Here is a 20733-nt window from a genome sequence, read left to right as displayed (position 1 = left end):
AGTGTTCCTGCCGTGGCACAGGGGGTTAAGGATCTGACCGCAGCGGCTTGGGTCACTGCAGAGGTGCAGGTTTGATCCCTGGCCCAGCATAGTGGGTTAAAGAATCTGGTGGCCTAGGTTGCAGCTGTGGCTCAGATTCAACCCCTGGCCCAGGATCTTCCATATGCCGTGGGTGTGGCCAAAAAAAAAAAAGTATATAAAGAATGTAAGACTATATGGAAAAAAGTGGGAGGGACTGGAAGCTTGGGGTAAACAGATGCAGAATGTTGACTTCGGGATGGATTAGCAATGGGATCCTGCTGTGTAGCACTGGGAACTATGTCTAGTCACTTATGATGGAACATGTAATGTGAGAAAAAAGAATGTACACATGTAAGTGTAACTGGGTCACCACGCTGTACAGTAGGAAAAAATATATATATAAATAAATGATAAAAAAGGACTATATGGAAAAATAATCATTGTATTAATAACAGTTGTATATCCTTTTCTCGTTCCTTGCCTTCAACTTTTTTGAAATATTGCTAAACAGGATAATTTAAAATAAAGGCAAATATTTCCACAGGTGTAATCTCAAAGTGGTAGACACTGTTCTAAGCACCTCACATGTATATTCTCATTTAATCCTTATAACAACTCAGTGAAGCAGGCTTATTATTATCCTCACATGCAGATTTAAAAAAGGAGATCTAACTGTCAGGTAATTCAATAAATACTCACTGAGCTTCATACTATATAGCAGGTATGTTTGCATATGTTATCGCCTTTATATCTTTCAACACTCTTATCTATTAAACTTGACCTGACTGCTTCCTCAGTCTCTCAATTCTCCTCCAATTTTTCAGGCCTTCTTAATTAGGAAGATTTAGTTTAGAAATATGCATTTTGCTAAAAGACAGGAGTTTTAATTATGAGGATGATATAGAAGAACACTTAACAGAGAAGTAAAATGTAAGATATAATAAGGTCTTAGAAAAATATAAAACAATTATTTTGAATTTCTGTCTAGTCCTGTATAACAGGGTAACAACTGAAGAGTCAGAAGGGAAAAACAAAGGAAAAACATTTTCCCGTAATCATGCCTTCTTTTGGCAGGAAACCCAGAAAAATACCACTACAGGATTTGCGTTCCTTCCTCTCTGCAAAGGATAAGGACCGGTGATCAAGAAAAGGAAGTTGTTGGTTGCTAACTGGATATTTTGGGAAGACCCAGGTCACAGGCAATAAAATATTCTGCTAAATTTTATTCCTTAGTCATTTAGCTAAAATAACTCAGCCATGGCAGTCTTCTCTTCACTCTTCATTAGTTCCTCTAGCATCTGGCAACCAGCCTTCTTTTCCAATTGATTACAATTTCTCATCAAGTTCCCATAACATAATCTTTTTTTGTTGTTGTTGTTGTTGTTGCTATTTCTTGGGCCGCACCCGCGGCATATGGAGGTTCCCAGGCTAGGGGTTGAATTGGAGCTGTAGCCACCGGCCTATGCCAGAGCCACAGCAACGCAGGATCCGAGCCACGTCTGCAACCTACACCACAGCTCACGGCAACGCCGGATCGTTAACCCACTGAGCAAGGGCAGGGACCGAACCCACAACCTCATGGTTCCTAGTCGGATTCGTTAACCACTGCGCCACGATGGGAACTCCCCCATAACATAATCTTTACTTTATTCATAATGCTGTGTGTAAAATCCAATCACCTCAAATGGCCCCATCCAATAGTCCCAGGATTTTCACACTATATCAAAATAGGCTGTTTAGGAGAATAACACAGAGATTAAATATTTAATGATAGTACAATACTGGTATAGCTGAAATAGTACTGGGTTAGCAGTCAGAAGACTTGTTTTCCAGTACTAGCAAACTAGGCAAAGAAAACAATAAGCACTATCTTTTTACTTTACCAAATCTCAATTTTCCTTACATTTAAAAGAAGAGGGTTCGCCAGATGAATTGTTTTCAGATCCTTTAGCCACAGAATTCTCTCTTTAAACAAAATCTCATGTAAAAATCCAACACAGAAAATAGATAAAATAGTGTTGGGAATCTGAAGCCCCCTGCTGGGTCCTTCAAACTTCCTCACCAAGCACATTCAAGGAGCCACAGTCCTGTGTGGCTGTGGCTCTAACATCCTAGAATGTTTTAACAAATTATATTGCAGACTTCAACACATATTCTTGCATAGTGGAAATCAAAATTCTGAAAAGAAGATGAGCACATCAAATCTGCACCTGAGTAACCCCATTTCCTTTGTAAAGCTAAATGAATTTTTCAGTCCTGGGTTGTCCAAAGGCCTCTTTTGTAATTAAGGTCTCTTTTGAAGGGATTAGGGAATCAAGTGATGCTTTCAGTCAGTCAAGAAAAATGTTCTGAATTTTAGCTTTGTGTATGAAGACAAAAATTTTTTATACTTTTAAATCTCACAATGGATAGTAGAACCCAGCTGACACTGTGAGGGGTATCCAAAACTCAGAATGAAACCGTAGCCTTATTGGTCTGAAGAACCAAAGGACAGGATTTAGGTCAACTACAACACCTGAAAATCAAGGGGAAAAAATTTCTGGAAAATAGAGAGCTAACACTGGGTAGTTTAAAATTCTACATCTAAACTCCACCCATATCCCTGGTTGACTCTTAAACCATTCATGCATGAGACTTGCCTTCAGACAGCCGAGCTAAAACTAAAATAAGTGAGATTTCAGGTATTGCATACCACAAAGAAGAAAGACTTTGGAGTCTGAATGCCAACTTAATTGCACACTTAAACAAACAAAAAAATTCCCACTTATTAAAATAACAGAATCTAGAATCTCTACAGCCTATCATTCACAATGCCCAAGATATAATCCAAGACATACCAAGGAAAATACTAAAGGGAATAGGCAATAGATACAGTTCAACCTTGAGATGATCCAAACATTAGAATCAGTACAAAGAATGTGTAAAGCAGCTAAGTAACTATGCTTAAGGATATATAAAAAAAATATGTTTCATAATAAATGAACAAATAGGAAATCTCGGCAGGGAAAGAGAAAAGCCAAAATGAACCAAATGGAAATTCTGGAGCTAAAAAAATACTACAGTCAAAAATTTTAAATCACTGGATGAGTTTAGATGATGAAACAGGTGAAAGAGGAGTCAGTGAACTTGAAAACAAATTACTAGAAATTATCCTATCTAAAGAACACAGAGAAAAAAACTTTAAAAAACTGAACACTCAGGAGTTCCCGATGTGGCTCAGCACTTATGAACCTGACTAGTATCCATGAAGATGTGGGTTCAATCCCTGGCCTTGCTCAGTGGGTTAAGGATCTGGCATAGCCATAAGCTGTGGTGTAGGTTCCAGATAAGGCTTGGATTTGGCGAGGCTGTGGCACTATGCCTGTGGCAAAAGTCAGCAGCTACAACTCCAATTCGACACCTAGCCTGGGAACTTCCATAACACCACAACTGCAGCCCTAAAAAGACAAAAATAAATAAATAAATAAATAAAATTTAAAAATTGAACACTCAGTGTCCTATTGGACAATACCAATAAGACTATTGATCTTACATATATGTAAATGGAATCTTTAGAAGAAAGGATGGGGCAGAAAAAAATATATTTGAAGAAATAATTGCTGAAATTTTCTCAGATTTTATAAAAACAATAAGCTCCAGCAGGATAATTTTTAAAAAATATCCTAGGCACATCATACTCAAATTGCTAAAAACCAAACTTAAAGAAAAAAAACATCTGAAAGCAACCAGAGAAAAGTGACACATTATCTACAGGGATTCAAAGATATGAAGGACTTCTCATCAGAAACAATGAAAACAGTGGAAAGAAGATGATGATGATAGCGGAAAGGCATTTTAAAATGCTTAAAGGATTAAAAAAAAAGAGTCAACCTAGAATTCTATATCCCATGAAAATAACCTTCAAAAATAAATATAAAATATTTTTTGCTAAACGAAGATTAAGAGAATGTGCCACTAACAGACTTGCACTATAAGAAAGACATGGAAAAAAGCAGAGTAATCACTTAACGCTATACTGTGAGGCACAGACTGTCATTAAGCAGTGACATGCTTCATCTCCTGTTACATTCCACTAACAATTCTGAATTCTGGTCTCTATATTCATCCCACACTTTCAAGCCTCTATGATTTTTCTCATTCTATACTAATATTCTGATACGACTGGAAATCCCCATTCATCCTTCAAGATACAAATTAAATGGTCCCCTTATATAAAATCTTAGTTTCGAAGAACTAATTCTTGAAGCCGTTTTACTTTTACAGCACATTCCCCAACCCCCACCACCCCGCCCCATACCATTTTGTGCAAGCACATACACACAAAGGGCATCAATCACACTCTACTATTACTTAATGGGTCTGTCTTCCCACATAAACTGTGAGTTCCATAAGCGTATAGAGAAAATCACTTTTTTTGTTCTTACATTCTTAGAATTAAAGAAAAATTCCTGGCATAGTATGAGGACTTGAATCAATCTCCAGCAAGGACAGGAATATTCTTAATAAAGCCTTGAACTCACGCACTGAAATAATTCAAGGGGATCAGATTATGCTCATGCCTGAATAACCTGTTCTTCTCAGTAGTTATATCACTTTCTGAATCATGCATTCTCCGATTTGAAGTTAAATACTACAAATGAAAATACCTTACTTACAGATGAGCTATGCTGAAATTAAGTTCTAATCCTTAAATAATGTAACATAAATTAATAATGAGATGCAGGAGATGGCAGGCATCTATCTGGACCTTCTATCATTTTGATCACTTTAAGATATCCTGACATGACATAATTACAACCTGTTTTTACAGATATATAATAAGCCATACCAAAATTCCTTTTCCTGGGAAAGCCAAAAGGATGAGATAAAAAATAAAATTTACTTATTTTTATCACATACGTCTGCTGAAGGAGACATTGACAAATTCTCATCGATACTTCTTCAAGTTATAGTCATTACATCCATAAAGTTATATATCAAGATGCAGATGACAGGAGTTCTCGCTTTTGTTGCAGTGGGCTAAGGATCTGGTATTGCTGTAGCTGTGGCATAGGTTGAAGCTATGGCTGAATTAGATCCCTGGCCCGGGAATTTCCATATGCTGCAGATGTAGCCAAAAAAAAAAAAAGTTGCGGATAACAAAAGAAAAAAAAAGGTAAGAAACTCTTCCACTTTTCTCAGAACCATTAATCCTTTTTGCTTTCAAAGCAAAGAGAATTCTGTGCAAAGCTTTTACTATCACATAAATTTATAAGAATAGACCAGTTTTCCCTTAGTTATTTACCAGATTAGTTTGCTTGTATTTGCTCTAAGATTTAGAGCACTTTCTATAGAGAAGACGACTATTTATTCAATCACTACTGACTCACAATAAGAAAAGGAAAAGATAAAAAAGCATGTCTCTTAATTTTAGGAGTCAAGAAAATTTCCTTTTGTTCTTAAATTCCATCACTACCCCGGACTAACTTAACACCTCTGAAAAAAGCTGGCAGACCTACCATTTCCGTTGCTACAAATTCACACAAAGGAAATAGTGATATGAAGGTCAAGGCAGCTAATCACTGATCACTACATATTAAGGAAGTAAACAAAAGGAGAAAGATAAAATCAGGAAAGGTAATTAGATTTATTTTCAGTTAATATGACATATCACCATGTTTCAACCTGTGGGGAGAAAAAAACCAGTCCTATCTTGGGCTAAGAAAAAAACACTCATTTTAAAAATACTCCAAGGGTGGGGATAGGCGCTAATTGGTTAAAAAAAAAAAGTATCACCTTAAGAACAACTGTTAACTTTCCATACCACTGTCATCTGATTATCATAATGTGGTGAGTTTGTACACTAAACCCCTTTTCACCTTTGTGAAAACTGAGACTCTGAGAGGTTATAATTTCCCCAAAGACACTCAGCCAGTAAGTGGCTTAACAATCAAACTTTGGCGTTTTACCTCCAAATACTGTATTTCCTCAACAGTATAATTCATTCCTCCTTGCTCTCTACAATTTTAAAGATTCTGAAGTAGGAATGTGTCTTAAAATTTAGTATACGATCAGTATAGTTTCTGCTTCTCCTTGAAAAATAAGTTCTCTTATAGACAGGGGCAAAAATACCTTAATTCAGTCTAATATTATACCTCCATCTTAAGGGGGGGCATGTTATGATAGTCACATGACAATGATAAAGTTAGAAGTTTTCTTAAAGTGATACTTTTAAAATCTGTATCTATTTATTCATCTATTTATCTATTTAGCATGTGTGTGTGCGTGTGTGTGTGCTTGGGTTACTGTCATGATGTCATGAAGGGACTAGAGCTAGCTGATTTAATTACCCTACACCATTTAGTGAAAGAAGTGGATTTTGGTTAATACCATAGAGATGTTATTAACTGACACTTGCAAATGTAGTCATAATCTTTCACAGATAAAAGATATTAAAAACATAAATTCTGGGGAGTTCCGGTTGTGGCTCAGCAGCTTAAGAATCCAACTAGTATCCATGAAGAGGCAGGTTGGATCCCTGGCCTCGCTCACGGGGTTAAGGATCCGATGTGGCCTCAAGCTGCGGCATAGGTCACAGATGCGGCTCGGATCTGGCACTGCTATGGCTCTGATGTAGGTAGGCCAGCAGCTGCAGCTCCGATTTGCCCCCTAGCGTGGAAACCCATATGCCGTGGGTGAGGCCCTAAAAAAAAAAAAAAAAAAAAAAGAAAAGAAAAGAAAAAAATAAATAAATTCTGGAAAACTTGTGATAAAAATATCTACTCCAGCAATTAAACTGACACTTTAAAGATATTAATAAAATGTTTCTCACTCTCCTAGATGCTATATTCTAATTTACTGCGTGAAGCCTTCCCCATTAAAACAAGCAAAACCAGGAATTCCCTGGTGGCCTAGTGGTTAAATGATCCAGCGATGTCACTGCTGTGGCTCTGGTCACTGCTGTGGCATGGGTTCAATCCCTGGCCCAGGAATTTCCGCATGCTGGGGCACAGCAAAAAAGGAAAAAAAAAGAAAAGGAAGCAAAGCCACTCTACCATTGCTGGAGGTGAATAAAATACACTTTGTTCTTACACATTTAGCATAAACATCAACCCTGATTAAATGAAATTATGGTTTTCACTCACTGAAACAAAAGCATGAGAAATCACTTGTATTCTTTTGAAAATGATCTCAAGCTGGTGGTGAACTGAAGCTTTAAGATTAACAGTATTGGGCAACAGAAGAAAGGCTGGGGGAAAAATGTAATTGTAATGTATACACGTAAGGATAACCTGACCCCCTTGCTGTACAGTGGGAAAATTAAAAAAAAAGATTAACAGTATTGGGTAAAATAGTGAGTAGCTATGTAAACATTATGTTGATTCCTCAAAAAATTAAACATAGAATTACGGTATGTCCCAGCAATTCTACTGGTAGGTATCTATGCAAAAATAAGTGAAAACAGGAACTCAGACATTTATACAACCATGCTCACAGCATCATTACTCATAATAGCCAAAAAGAAGAAGCAGTCCGATTGTCCTTTGACAAACAAATAAACAAAATGTCGCAGATACATACAGTGGAATATCTATTCGCCCTTAAAAAAGAAAGGAAATTCTGACACATGCTACATGGATGAGCCTTGAAAACATGCCGGTCACAAAAAAAAGTAAGTATGATTCTACTTATACGAGGTCAAATTCACAGAGGAAGAATGTAGTATGGTAGCTGCCAGGGACTGAGGGGAGGGGGAAAAGATCTAGCATTCAGTGGCCACAAATTTTCGGTTTGGGAAGATGAAAAAGTTCTACAGATGGACAGTGGTGATGGTTGTACAACAATATACAGTATACTTAACGTCACAGAACTGTACAGTTAAAGATGGTTAAACAGTATATTTTATGTTATGTCTACCTTACCACAATAAACACAAAAGACTAAAAGCACTAGATTACTGAACACAGGAAACCAGAAAGTAGCTTCAGAGTATAACAAACGATTGCTTTGAGGATTCCTCAGGAAAACTACCATGGGCAGTTGGACTGACAAGTTTAAACCCTGAGATTAGTCATGACACATGTTTTGAGCTACTCCTCCATATTCCTTCACTCCAGGGGTTCAGATGACTCTGCCCACCTTATGACACCCATGCATTCCAAAAGACCTAATCATACAAGATGTGAAAAAAGTAGGAGTGACCCCAACCAAACACTTGCACTGAGATCTGAACAGACTTTAAAATTTCAAAGAGCAATTCATACAGGCCCTCCAGAGAAAATACTAATATCAGGCTTCTGACAGGGGTTCACTGTTTTCAAAAACACACCAATTCTATTAAGAATAATCATTTACCCCAGTGTATTCTTTTGACCCTCTCTCTAGCTTCTTAGTCTTTGAAAAAAAAAAGGTAGGCAACCCATGATCTCAAATGAATCCATGTTTTCATGTTTTCCCTCATAAAAATCATATTATAGTTGGCAAAGTAAAAGACAGCAAAGAAAGAATAAATAAGGTACACCAGTATCAACTGCAAATGTATCAACCCATGACTTAAATGTAAGGAATGAAACCTTCTTTACTAAAAGAAAACAAGGATGAATTTCTTTGTAATTTTGGAGTACTAAAGAACTTTCTAACCATGAACCAAAATCCAAAAAACAAAAGAGACTAATAAACCAAAAAAGAAAAAAAAATTCTAAAAACTTTGCATGGCAAAAACCACACTAAGAAAAACTGAAACAAAAATGATGATTTGCAAAAATTATTTGTAACATATCACACAAAGGGGCTAATCTCCTTAAAATCTAATTAATTAATAAAAATACCAAGAACCTAATAGCAAAATAGGCAAAAAACATAGTGTCTCACCCACCAAATAAAGAAAAAACTATATGAATAGCTCTTAGACAGTAGAGATGCTCAATCCAAATACAAATTAAAACTATAACGAGATAGCAATTCTTATCTATTAGATTGGTAAAACTCAAGTTTGACAATTTCTACAAGATGTTAGGGGAAACATGAATTTTCATACTTTGCTCTAGGGAGTAAAAAATGGTATGCTCAATTGGCCAAGTTTATAAGTTTATATTTAAGTGCAGTATCTACTGTTTGTTTCACATGAGCCTTCTTGGTGTAAACTTTCAAGTATATATAGACAATTGAGAACCCTTAAAAGAGTTGGAGAGGAAAGCAGAAGATGAAAATTACAAGTAGACAAAAAATCTTATAAGGCAGCATATGACCAATCACGATTCAAAAAAAACCAAAAAAAAAACAATTCATTAAGTTCTCTCAAAATTACGTTATGCTTCAGTGTATAACTGGAAACCAACTGGCCTATTTCTTTGCCTCATTGAGGGATTCATACTGCATTCTATAATCTGAAAGCCTCAATTTATGATGGCTGATTTCACAGGCATGTAGAGTTAACTACCATGTAACCTAAGATCCTAAAAGTAAATAAAACAACAAATTAAAATAAAGCATGGAAAGAGCAAGAGCAAGCAAGTATTTTAATGCAAAAAAAGAAACACACATTCCATAGTAATATTTCAAATGCTAAAGTTATTTCAGATTGGATATAAATTCATAATTCTCCAGTATACAAACTAACAAACAGTGGAAAACAGTACAGAAACTCTTTGCACCTAATTATAAAAGGAGGCCATTTCAGTGATTTTTTTTCCCAAGATTTTTATTATCTCAGGATACTTATACTATAGCCCTATATACTTTTTTCTCTTATTCAATGTATAGAACTGGATAAGTGGAAATTAACAATATGAGCATACATACGCCATGGCTGCAAACAAACACATTGAATTCTGTGTTTTTGTGCTGCCCCTTCCCTCTCCCCTTTTTTGTATTCAATAAGCAATTATGTCGTTAAGCTCTACCAGTCTAGTATCTGTAGATATTCCTACTTTTAACTTTGTAGCACATTTTATACCCTCTAGTTCTCAGAAATTAGCATGGCTGGTCTACTGGTTTCATAAATAAGGTGTTGCTGGAACACAGCCACACTCATTCACATACATATTGTCCAGGACTGTTTTCATGCCATACCGGCAGAGTTTGTAGCAGTCTCTGCCTGAACCTTCAGGGATTTGCAGACTGTGGCTGGCCTGCTGCCTGTTTCCTGTACATAAAGTTTTATTGGAACACAGCCACACTCATGCATTTACATATTGTCTAAGGCTGTTTTCATACTATAATGGCAGAGTTGAGTAGTTGTGACAGACACAATATGGTCTGAAAAGTAAATGTAAAAATATTTTATCATCTAGACACTTAGAGAAAAAGTTTGCTGATCACTGTATGACCATGGCAAACCTGATATAATTCACTGATACACATACACGTCATCAGATTTTTTTTTGGTCTTTTTAGGGCTGCACCCTCGGCATATGGAGGGTCCCAGCTTAGGGGCTGTAGCTGCTGGCCTACACCACAACCACAGCAATGTGGGATCCAGGTTGCTTCTGTGACCTACACCACAGCTCATGGTAACGCCAGGTCCTTAACCCACTAAGCGAGGCCAGGGATTGAACCTGTGTCCTCATGGTTACCAGTCAGATTGTTTCTGCTGAGCCACCACAGGAACTCCTTTTTTTTTTTCCTCATCAGATTTTTTGAAAGGAGTTTAAAGATCAGCTTGATGAACTTTCTCAATAATCATTTGTAACATTTATTTCATTAAAAAAAAAGTTTGATAGCCAAAAAGCACATGCGAAGATGTGCTTTCACTAATTATTAGTGAAATACAAATCAAAACTACAATGAGGTATCAAAACCTCCCACCAGGAGTTCCCGTTGTGGCACAGTGGTTAACGAATCCGACTAGGAACCATGAGGTTGCGGGTTCGGTCCCTGCCCTTGCTCAGTGGGTTAACGATCCGGCGTTGCCGTGAGCTGTGGTGTAGGTTGCAGACACAGCTCGGATCCTGCGTTGCTGTGGCTCTGGCGTAGGCTGGTGGCTACAGCTCCTATTAGACCCCTAGCCTGGGAACCTCCATATGCCGCGGGTGCGGCCCAAGAAATAGCAACAACAACAACAACAACAACAAAAGACAAAAAAAAAAAAAACCTCACACCAGTCAGAATGGCCATCATGAAAAAGTCCACAAACAATAAATGTTGGGGAGGGTATGGAGAAAAGGGAATTCTCCTATACTGTTGGTGGGATTTTTTTTTTTCTTTTTTAAAAAAGGCTTGCACCTGTGGCATATGGAAGTTCCCAGGCTAGGGGTCGAATTGGAGCTACAGCTGCCAGCTGCACCACAGCTGGGATCCTTAACCCAATGAGTGACGCCAGGGATCGAACCTGCATCCTCATAGATATTAGTGGCCACTAAGCCAAAACAGGAACTCCTTTCAAAAACAATTTTTTTTGGCTTGGTGGGAATGTAATTTTGTGTAGTACTATAGAGAACAGTATGGAGGTTCTTTAAAAAACTAAGTGTAGGAGTTCCCTTGTGGCTCAGCAGGTTAAGAATCTGGCATTGTTACTACTGTGGCTCTGGTTACAGCTGTGGTATGGGTCTGAGCCCTGGCCTAGGAACTTCCACATGCTGTGGGTGCAGCCAAAAAAACCAAAAACCCAAAAACCCACTAAATAGAGAACTAGCATATGATCCCACTCCTGGGTATATATCCAAGGAAAACTGTAATTTGAAAAGATACACGTATGCGGATGTTCACTGCAACATTATTTACAGTAGCCAAGACATGGAAGCAAATGTCCATCAACAGAAGAATGGGTACAGAAGTTGTGGTATATAGATATAATGTAATATTACTCAGCCATAAAAAAGAATGAAATATTTTATCTTCAGCAACACAGACGGCCCTGAGAGATTAGCATACTAAGTGCTAATCTTAGTATGAGCATACTAAATCAGACAAAGATAAATATCATATGATATCACTTACATGTAGAATCTAATAAAAATGATACAAAAGGAGTTCCCGTCGTGGCACAGTGGTTAACGAATCCGACTAGGAACCATGAGGTTGCGGGTTCGGTCCCTGCCCTTGCTCAGTGGGTTAACGATCCGGCGTTGCCTTGAGCTGTGGTGTAGGTTGCAAACGCGGCTCGGATCCTGCGTTGCTGTGGGTCTGGTGTAGGCCGGTGGCTACAGCTCCAATTCAACCCCTAGCCTGGGAAACTCCATATGCCGCGGGAGCGGCCGAAGAAATAGCAACAACAACAACAAAAAGACAAAAGACCAAAAAAAAAAAAAGATACAAAAGAACTTATTTATAAAACAGAAACAAATTCACAAATTTCAAAATCAAACTTGTGGTTACCAAAGGGGAAACTGTGGAGGGGAGGGATAAATTAGGAAGACGGGATTAACATATACATACTGCTGTATATAAAATAGATAACAAACAAGGACGTACTATATAGCACAGGGAAATCTACTAAACTATATGGGAAAAAAGAAATGGCTATATGTATAACTGACTTTGCTGTATACCTGAAACTAATACAACATTGTAAGTCAACTATACTGAATGAAATTTTTTTAAAATCCGATGTTAATGTAATTTTTGGAAAAGGATTTTTATTTTATCTATTTATTTATTTTTTGCTTTTTAGGGCCACACTGGCAGCATATGGATGTTTTCAGGCTAGGAGTCGAATCAGAGCTACAAGCTGCTGGACTATATACCACAGCCACAGCAATGCAGGATCCTTAACCCACTGAGCGAGGCCAGGGATCGAACCTGTAACCTCATGGTTCCTAGTCAGATTTGTTTCTGCTGCGCCACAGTGGGAATTCCCTAGGCTAAAATTTCTCTGTAAGCGTATCTGTGCTTCGTCTCACATGTTGAGATATATATAATTCTTTTATTCAAATTGAGTTTAATACATTTTCTAATTTTTACTGGAATTCACTTTATGAAGCATATTTCTCTATTTAGAAATTTGTTTCTTAATTTCCAAACATCTGGGGATTTTCAGGTATTTGTTCGTTTTATCCGCTTTCTAGATTAATTCCATTCTGATTTGGGAACTAGCTGAATACTGTTTGAATCCTATGACATGTTAAGATGGTTTCATTGCTAGTAATGATCAATTTTGCTAAGTACTTCATGGTTACTTGTAAAAAAAAAAACATTTATTTTGCAATTATTAGGTCCTGTTAGTTTTACATGTTAAGGTCTTCTATATCTTCTACATGTTGTTCAGGTCTTCTATATCTTCTATATGTCTAGTACCTTTTTAATCTGTTTGTTCTATCAATTACTAAAAGATGTTTATTAAAGCCTCAATATTAAAAAAAAAAAAACTTACAGGAGTTCCCTTCGTGACGCAGTGGTTAATGAATCCGACTAGGAACCGTGAGGTTGCAGGTTCGGTCCCTGCCCTTGCTCAGTAGGTTAACGATCCGGCGTTGCCGTGAGCTGTGGTGTAGGTTGCAAACGCAGCTCGGATCCCGAGTTGCTGTGGCTCTGGCATAGGCTGGGGGCTACAGCTCCGATTGGACCCCTAGCCTGGGAACCTCCATATGCCGTGGGAGCGGCCCAAAGAAATAGCAAAAAGACAAAAAAAAAAAAACTTACAGTTTCAGATGTTGATTTTGGTGATTTCTAGGTAACAATGACCAGGCAGCAGCGCAAATGGTACATCTAAAATCACTATTGTGAGCCATTACAAATAAAGTAGTAACATCTGTATGTAATTAAAATAGAATTCCTCTCTGTTAAAGTAGAATGTACATATCATTGTAGTTCATCAACTTTTTCTAGCTATAATTTTAATATTTCATATTCAATCAAGTTTAAGACAAATGTTCTAGTTATCGATGGACCTCTGTTAAACCAACAAAGAGATCTATGTTGTCACTGTCTTGGCTTTCACCTTTGGATAAGCAAAAATGCTAAAGCATTTCAAAAAATGTAGTAGACACCTCAGCTATACAAGAATACAACTTCCTGGTGGACATACACATTCAGCTGCCCCACAAGCACCTGAAACAGCATGTCTTCTAACCAACCTACTCTTCTTTCCTCTATTCCCACCCTCCATTTGGTCACCAAAGTCATAATGTAGAAACCACCTTAGTGTCTCCTTTCTCTCTTGCATTAAATCAATCACTAAGATCTGCTGATTTACCCCTATGCATTTCTCAACTTTGTCCCCTCCTTTGCATCCCTTTCCTCACTGTAACAGTTTAGACCATGTTGGCTTTTAGCTAGACTACAGTAATAGTCTCTGGTACTTCTGCATCTGGTCATGTCCCACTCACATCTATCCTACAAAATGCAGTAAGTGTCAGAAAGTGATCCCAGGAAGCCCTTCAAACTTAGTTATATTTAATATGCAAAAGAAGAAGGCAGGAGGCATCCAGATAGAAGGAAGGCATTCACAGAAAGTCTAAGTCTGGTGAGTGGAACATGGAACCTGTTAGGCAAGTCAGAATGGCTAGAGTGTTGCATGAGGTAAGAGATGAGGCAGGGAAAAATTAAGTGGTAAGATCATAAAGATCTTTGTGAGCTTTAAACTATGATTCCATTTCCTATTGATTCCAACGTGCCAGACCAACCAAAAAAACCTGCTGCTATACACAGCGTTCAGAAGGAGAGGAGTTCCCGTTGTGGCACAGCGGAAATGAATCTGACTACGAACCATGAGGTTGCAGGTTCGATCCCTGGCCTTGCTCAGTGGGTTAGGGATCCCACGTTGCTGTGGCTGTGGTGTAGGCTGGCAGCTGCAGCTCCGATGTGACTGACCCCTATCCTAGAAACCATACGCAGCGGGCGCGGCCCTAAAAAGCAAATTTAAAAAAATAAAGTAAAAAAAAGGAGAAAAACAACTCTGAAGGTCTCATTTATGTAACAAACACTGAAATGATCAACACATTCATATTTATTGCATGTGTCAGCCTCCCAACTACAATGCCTGCTGAATGGCAGTATGCTCAAAACCTGAATCAAGCTCTGAAATATCAACGGTTCTTGAGCCAGAGACTTTAATTAACCTCTTTTACTTTTAAAAATCCAATCTCAATGCACAACATGGATGCAACTAGAGATTCTCATACTAAGTGAATTAAGTCAGAGAGAGAAAGACAAATGCCACATGATATCACTTATAAGTGTAATCTAAAATATGGTACAAATGCACCTATCTACAGAATAAAAAAAGACTCACACACATGGAGAACAGACTTGTGACTGCCAGGGCCAGGGTGGGGAATGGAATGGACTGGGAGTTTGAGATTAGCAGATGAAAACTATTACATTTAGAATAGATAAACAAGGTTCTCCTGTATAGCACAGGACTATATCCAGTCTCTTGGGACAGACCATGATGGAAAAGAATATTTAAAAAAGAATGTATATATATGTATGACCAAGTCACTTTGCTGTACAGCAGAAATTGGCACAACATTGTAAATCAACTATATTTTAATTAAAAAAAAAAATCCCATCTTAAAAATCACTTCATTCTTTCAAAGTTTCTGCCTGAATCATTCCCCACTAATTAAATGTCATGCTTCTCTTCTAGGCTCTCAAAACCCTATACCACTCTTTCTTTTTCACTATCAGCGTTTGATCATGTTGCTCGAATGTAAATTCTACAACTAGACTTCATCTCAACAGTGAATAACTTAATTAAAAAAAAAAAAAACAGTGAATAACTTAAAGTCACCTGAAGTGCCAAAAGGCACTAGTGTATAATAAATATACACTAATAAATAAAGAAGAAATGAGTGAGAAGACAAACCCCACTCTTTACTTTTCTACCTTTAAATAGCTGCAATAAAGAACAAACTTGGAGCTCCTGTCCTGGCGGAGTGGAAACAAATCTGACTAGGAACCATGAGGATGTGGGTTTGATCCCTGGCCTTGCTCAGTGAGTTAAGGATCCAGTGTTGCCGTGAGCTGTGGTGTGGGTCCCAGACGTGGCTCGGCTCTGGCGTTGCTGTGGCTCTGGTGGAGGCTGGTAGCTACAGCTCCAATTAGACTCTTAGCCTGGGAACATCCACATGCCATAGGTGTGGCCCTAAAAGGAGAAAAAGACAAAAAACAAAACAAAACAAACCGAGAACTTTAAAAATGGGATGTGGAAACAGTGTTTGATTTTATGGCTACTTCCCATTCCTTCGGATGAGTAATTTAAACCAACACACATTTAAAGCAGTCTTAGATAATACACTGGAATTCTAAATTTTTTAATTTTTTTTTTTTTTTTTTTTTTTTTTTGCTTTTTAGGGCAACACCTGCGGTGGCATATGGATGTTTCCAGGCTAGGGATCCAATCAGAGCTGCAGCTGCCAGCCTACACCACAGCCACAGCAACGACAGATCTGAGCCACATCTGGAACCTACACCACAGCTCATGGCAATGCCAGATCCTTAACCCAATGAGTGAGGCCAGGGATTGAACCCGTGTCCTCAGGATACTAGTTGGCTTTGTTACCACTAAGCCATGATGGGAACTCCAATATACTGAAATTCTAAATCAAGTAACTGAAAGATCTCAGTAGCAAGAGGTAGATTCTTTCAGTATTACAGAAGTAGACTAATTTACAGCATGACAGCAAGGAAGGATATACACCTTAAATAATGGATGTGGTCACTCACCTGTCGAATTGACATGGTACAGAGAATATACAGGAAGATGAAGGAACAGTCTGTGGTGTCATCTCCCAGCAGATTTCTATGAGACAGTCCTTGGATGTAGGAAAGGGGGGTGAAAGGGAGCTTTGCCACCACTCTACCATCAAATCTAAAAAGGAAAAAACAAAGAACAGTTATTTTTGGAAGACTGACAAGCTTCTTAGTTTCAGAGAAGAATCTGGGACAGAAATAGAACTTTAAGTCCCTTGATCTCTAAAAAACAAAGAAAGGGTGACATTCTAAAAAGAGACTTGCAGTACAGGGATATAAAGAAGGGCCTAGATTTTTTTCCAATCAACCTTTTTCTAAACTAATGGTTCTTAAATTTTTTCAGGATCCCTTAACACTGAAAAATTATTATGGGCCATAAAATGGTTTTGTCTAGAGATTACATCAATATTTATTGTTTTATAAATTAAAAACTGAGAAATGTTAAAATATTTACCAAATCACTTAAAAGGTAGCAATTTTCATTATATGTTAACACAAGTATTTTTATAGAAAATAACTATATTGTGGTTGTAAAGAGCTTCTTATACAGCTGAACTCCAAAGAATACTGACATGTTCTCTATATATGCATGACTATCCACTTACTACTTTCAACTGCCTTCCTAGCATATATTTACATAGGAAAGAGCTCAATCACAAAATGTCATTACTTGGATATGACAAAAATACTTTAAAATCTACTTGAAGTAATCTTTCCCTTCTACTAACCTTACAAAAGCAAAACAAAAATAATAACTTTTCCAGGAAGAAATATTCTCATTTGCTCACAAGAAGTATGATACACAGTTGTTCCAATATTTTCTTGTTATATGCTATAAACAGTATGCTTTCTAGGTATGCTACTCTACTACCCTCTGTTGGAGTTAAATTGCGAAAAGAGGGCTGGAATAAATAGAGCCCAAAGTGTTTACCTCTCCTATTGCTAACATACACACCCAACAAATTTATCTTAGATTGTCTTCATGCTCCTTGCTATTTTAAATTTGAAACTGTAACCAAAAAGAAAGCCTTCTACAACTAATAAATAAATCCAGTAAAGTTTCAGGATAGAAATCAACATTCCTATATACCAACAATGAATGACCTGAAAAAAAAAAATCCCATTTACAATGGAATCAAAAACAATAATATACTTAGGGATAAACTTATTCAAGGAAGCAAAAAAGATATATACACTCAAAAGTATAAGACACTGATAAAGAAACTGAAGAAAACACAAAATATATGGAAAGATATCCATGGTCAAGGCTGGAAGAATTAATATTGCTAAAATGTCCATACTGTCCAAAGCCATCTATAGATTCAATACAGTCTCCGTCAAAACTCTACTTTTCACAAAGATAGAAAAAAACCAATACTAAAACTAATATGGAATAAAAAAAGATCCTAAATAAAGCAATCCTGAGAAAGAACAAAGCTAGAGGCATCAAAGGTCCTGATTTCAAACTATATCACAAAACTACAGTAATCAAACCAATATGGTACTGACATAAAAGCAGACATGTAGACCAATGGAGTAGAATGGAAAGCCCAGAAGTAAACCCACACATATACAGTCAAATAATATTTGACAAGGAAGCCCAGAATACTCAATGGGGAAAAGGATAGCTTCTTCAATAAATGGTGCAAGAAAACTGGATATTCACATGCAGAAGAATGATACTTAGACCCCTATCATATACCACTCATAAAAATTAACTCAAAATGGATTAAGGACTTAAAAATGATACCAAAAGTACAAGCAAAAAAAAAAAAAATCAATAAATGTGACTCATCAAATGAAAAAGATTCTGGGGAGTTCCCATTTTGGCTCAGTGGGTCATGAACCTGACAAGAAACCATGAAGATGTGGGTTTGATCTCTGGCCTCAGTCAGTGGGTTAAGGATCCAGCACTGCTGTGAACTGTGGTGTAGGTCACAGATGCAGCTCAGATCTGGCATTGCTGGGGCTGTGGCACAGGCCAGCAGATGCAGCTCCGATTCAACCCCATAGCCTGGGACCTTCCATATGCTGCAGGTGTAGCCCTAAAAAACAAAAAAATAAAAAAAAATTTAAAAAGCAGGCTTCTGCACAGCAAAAGAAATAGCAAAATGAAAAGGCAAACTATGGTGTGGGAGAAAATATTTGCAAACTATATATCTAATAAGGGGTTAATATACAAAACATACACGGGATTCATACAACTCAACAGCAAATAATAACAACATGGTTATTATTAGCAGTGGTTAACGAGTCTGTCTAGGATCCATGAGGTTGTGCATTGGATCCCTGGCCCTTGCTGAGTGGGTTAAGGATCCGGCATTGCTGTGAGCTGTGGGGTGTAGATTGCAGACGTGGCTCAGATCCCTCATTGCTGTGGCTCTGACGTAGGTTGGCAGCTACAGCTCCAATTAGACCCCTAGCCTGGGAACCTCCATATGCCGCAGATGTGGCCCTAGAAAAGACAAAACAAACAACACAACAACAACAACAACATTAATAATAACAACAATAATAATCCAATTAAAAAGTGGGCAAGGGATCTAAATACACATTTTTCCAAATAAGACATACAAACGGCCAAGAAGTACATGAAAAGGTAGTCAACATCACTAACCATAGGGAAATGTAAAGCAAAACCTCACACCTGTTGGAATGACTATTATCAAAAGGACAAGAGACAACAAATGCCAGCAAGGATGTAGAGAAAAGAGAATCCTTGTGTACCTCTGGTGGGAATGTAAATTGGTATAGTAACTATGGAAAACAGTATGGATGTATCTCAAAAGATTAAAAACAGAACCACCATATGACCCAGAAATCCCATGTCTAGGTACTTATCCAAAGGAACTGAAATAAACTACTATCTCAAAGAGATCTGTACTTCTCTATCACCGCAGTATTGTTCATAATAGCCAAGATATGGAAATAACCTAAGCATCCACCGACAGCTGAATGGATAAAGAAAATGTAATATATATATTGTACATAAACGATGGAATATTTTTCAGAAATAAAAAAAGGAAATCTCGCCATTTGTGACAATATGGATGAAACTTCAGGGCACTATGTTAAGTAAAACAAGTCTGACAGAGAAGGACAAATACTGTACAATATTACTTAAATGTGTAATTTGAAAAAGCTGAACTCAGGGAGTTCCCACTGTGGCTCAGCAATAACAAATCTGACTAGTACCCATGAGGATATGGGTTCAATCCCTAGCCTCGCTCAATGGGTTAAGGATCTGGCGCTGCCATGTGCTGTGGTGTAGGTCACAGATGCAGCTCAGATCTGGCATTGCTGTGGCTGTGGCATAGGCCAGCAGCTGTAGCTCTGATTCACCCCCTAGCCTGGGAACCTCCATATACCACAAGTGCAGCCCTAAAAAAAGCAAAAAAATAAAAATAAATAAAATAGTTGACCTTGGAAATAGACAATTAAATTGGTGGTTACCAGAGGAGGAATGGGGAAAGGTTGGTCAAAGGGTATAAACCTCCAGTTTTAAAATGAGTAAGTTCTAGGTATCTAATGTACAGCATGGTAATTATAGTTAATACTGTATTATATGCCTGAAAGTTGCTAAGAGAGTAAATTTTACATGTTCTCACCACTACCACCACAAAATGATATTTACGTGAGATAAAGGATCTGTTTACTAACCATATTGTTGTGATCATTTTGCAATATATATGGGTATCAAATTGTCACTCTGTATACCTTAAACATACACAATATTCTATACTATGTATCAATTAAGTATCTCAATAAAGCTGGAAAAAGCTTTTTAAAAAAGAAAAAAATTTTATGTCCTATGTTATTCATTTATGTGAAACTGAACATTTACCGTGCATGAGACCTTAAATCAGCCACAAACGTGGAGGAAAAAAAATTCCTTTGAATTCATTTTTCCAGGAGACTAAAAGATGGCCTTAGGAATAGCTAAGTGAATTGGTGCCTAGCCTAATAATGAAAATAACTAAGGAGGAGTTCCCGTCATGGCACAGCAGAAACGAATCTGACTAGGAACCAGGAGGCTGCGGGTTTGATCCCTGACCTTGCTTAGTGGGTCAAGGATCCGGCGTTGCCGTGAGCTTTGGTGTA

General features: G+C 37.6%; 1 protein-coding gene across 1 annotated transcript in view; it reads right to left on the bottom strand.

The window, feature by feature from the left end:
* TMCO1 (transmembrane and coiled-coil domains 1) overlaps window positions 1–20733 on the bottom strand; it is a 52558-nt gene that overhangs the window by 5676 nt on the left and 26149 nt on the right. The window contains exon 6 of the mRNA XM_047784024.1: window positions 16606–16750. Within this exon, the coding sequence (XP_047639980.1) occupies window positions 16606–16750 (145 nt within the window). The remainder of the gene's footprint in view (window positions 1–16605; window positions 16751–20733) is intronic.

Source organism: Phacochoerus africanus, chromosome 6 (genome assembly GCF_016906955.1).
Source record: "Phacochoerus africanus isolate WHEZ1 chromosome 6, ROS_Pafr_v1, whole genome shotgun sequence".
In the NCBI taxonomy this organism is placed as follows: domain Eukaryota; kingdom Metazoa; phylum Chordata; class Mammalia; order Artiodactyla; family Suidae; genus Phacochoerus; species Phacochoerus africanus.
This window is presented reverse-complemented; position numbering and strand designations above follow the sequence as displayed.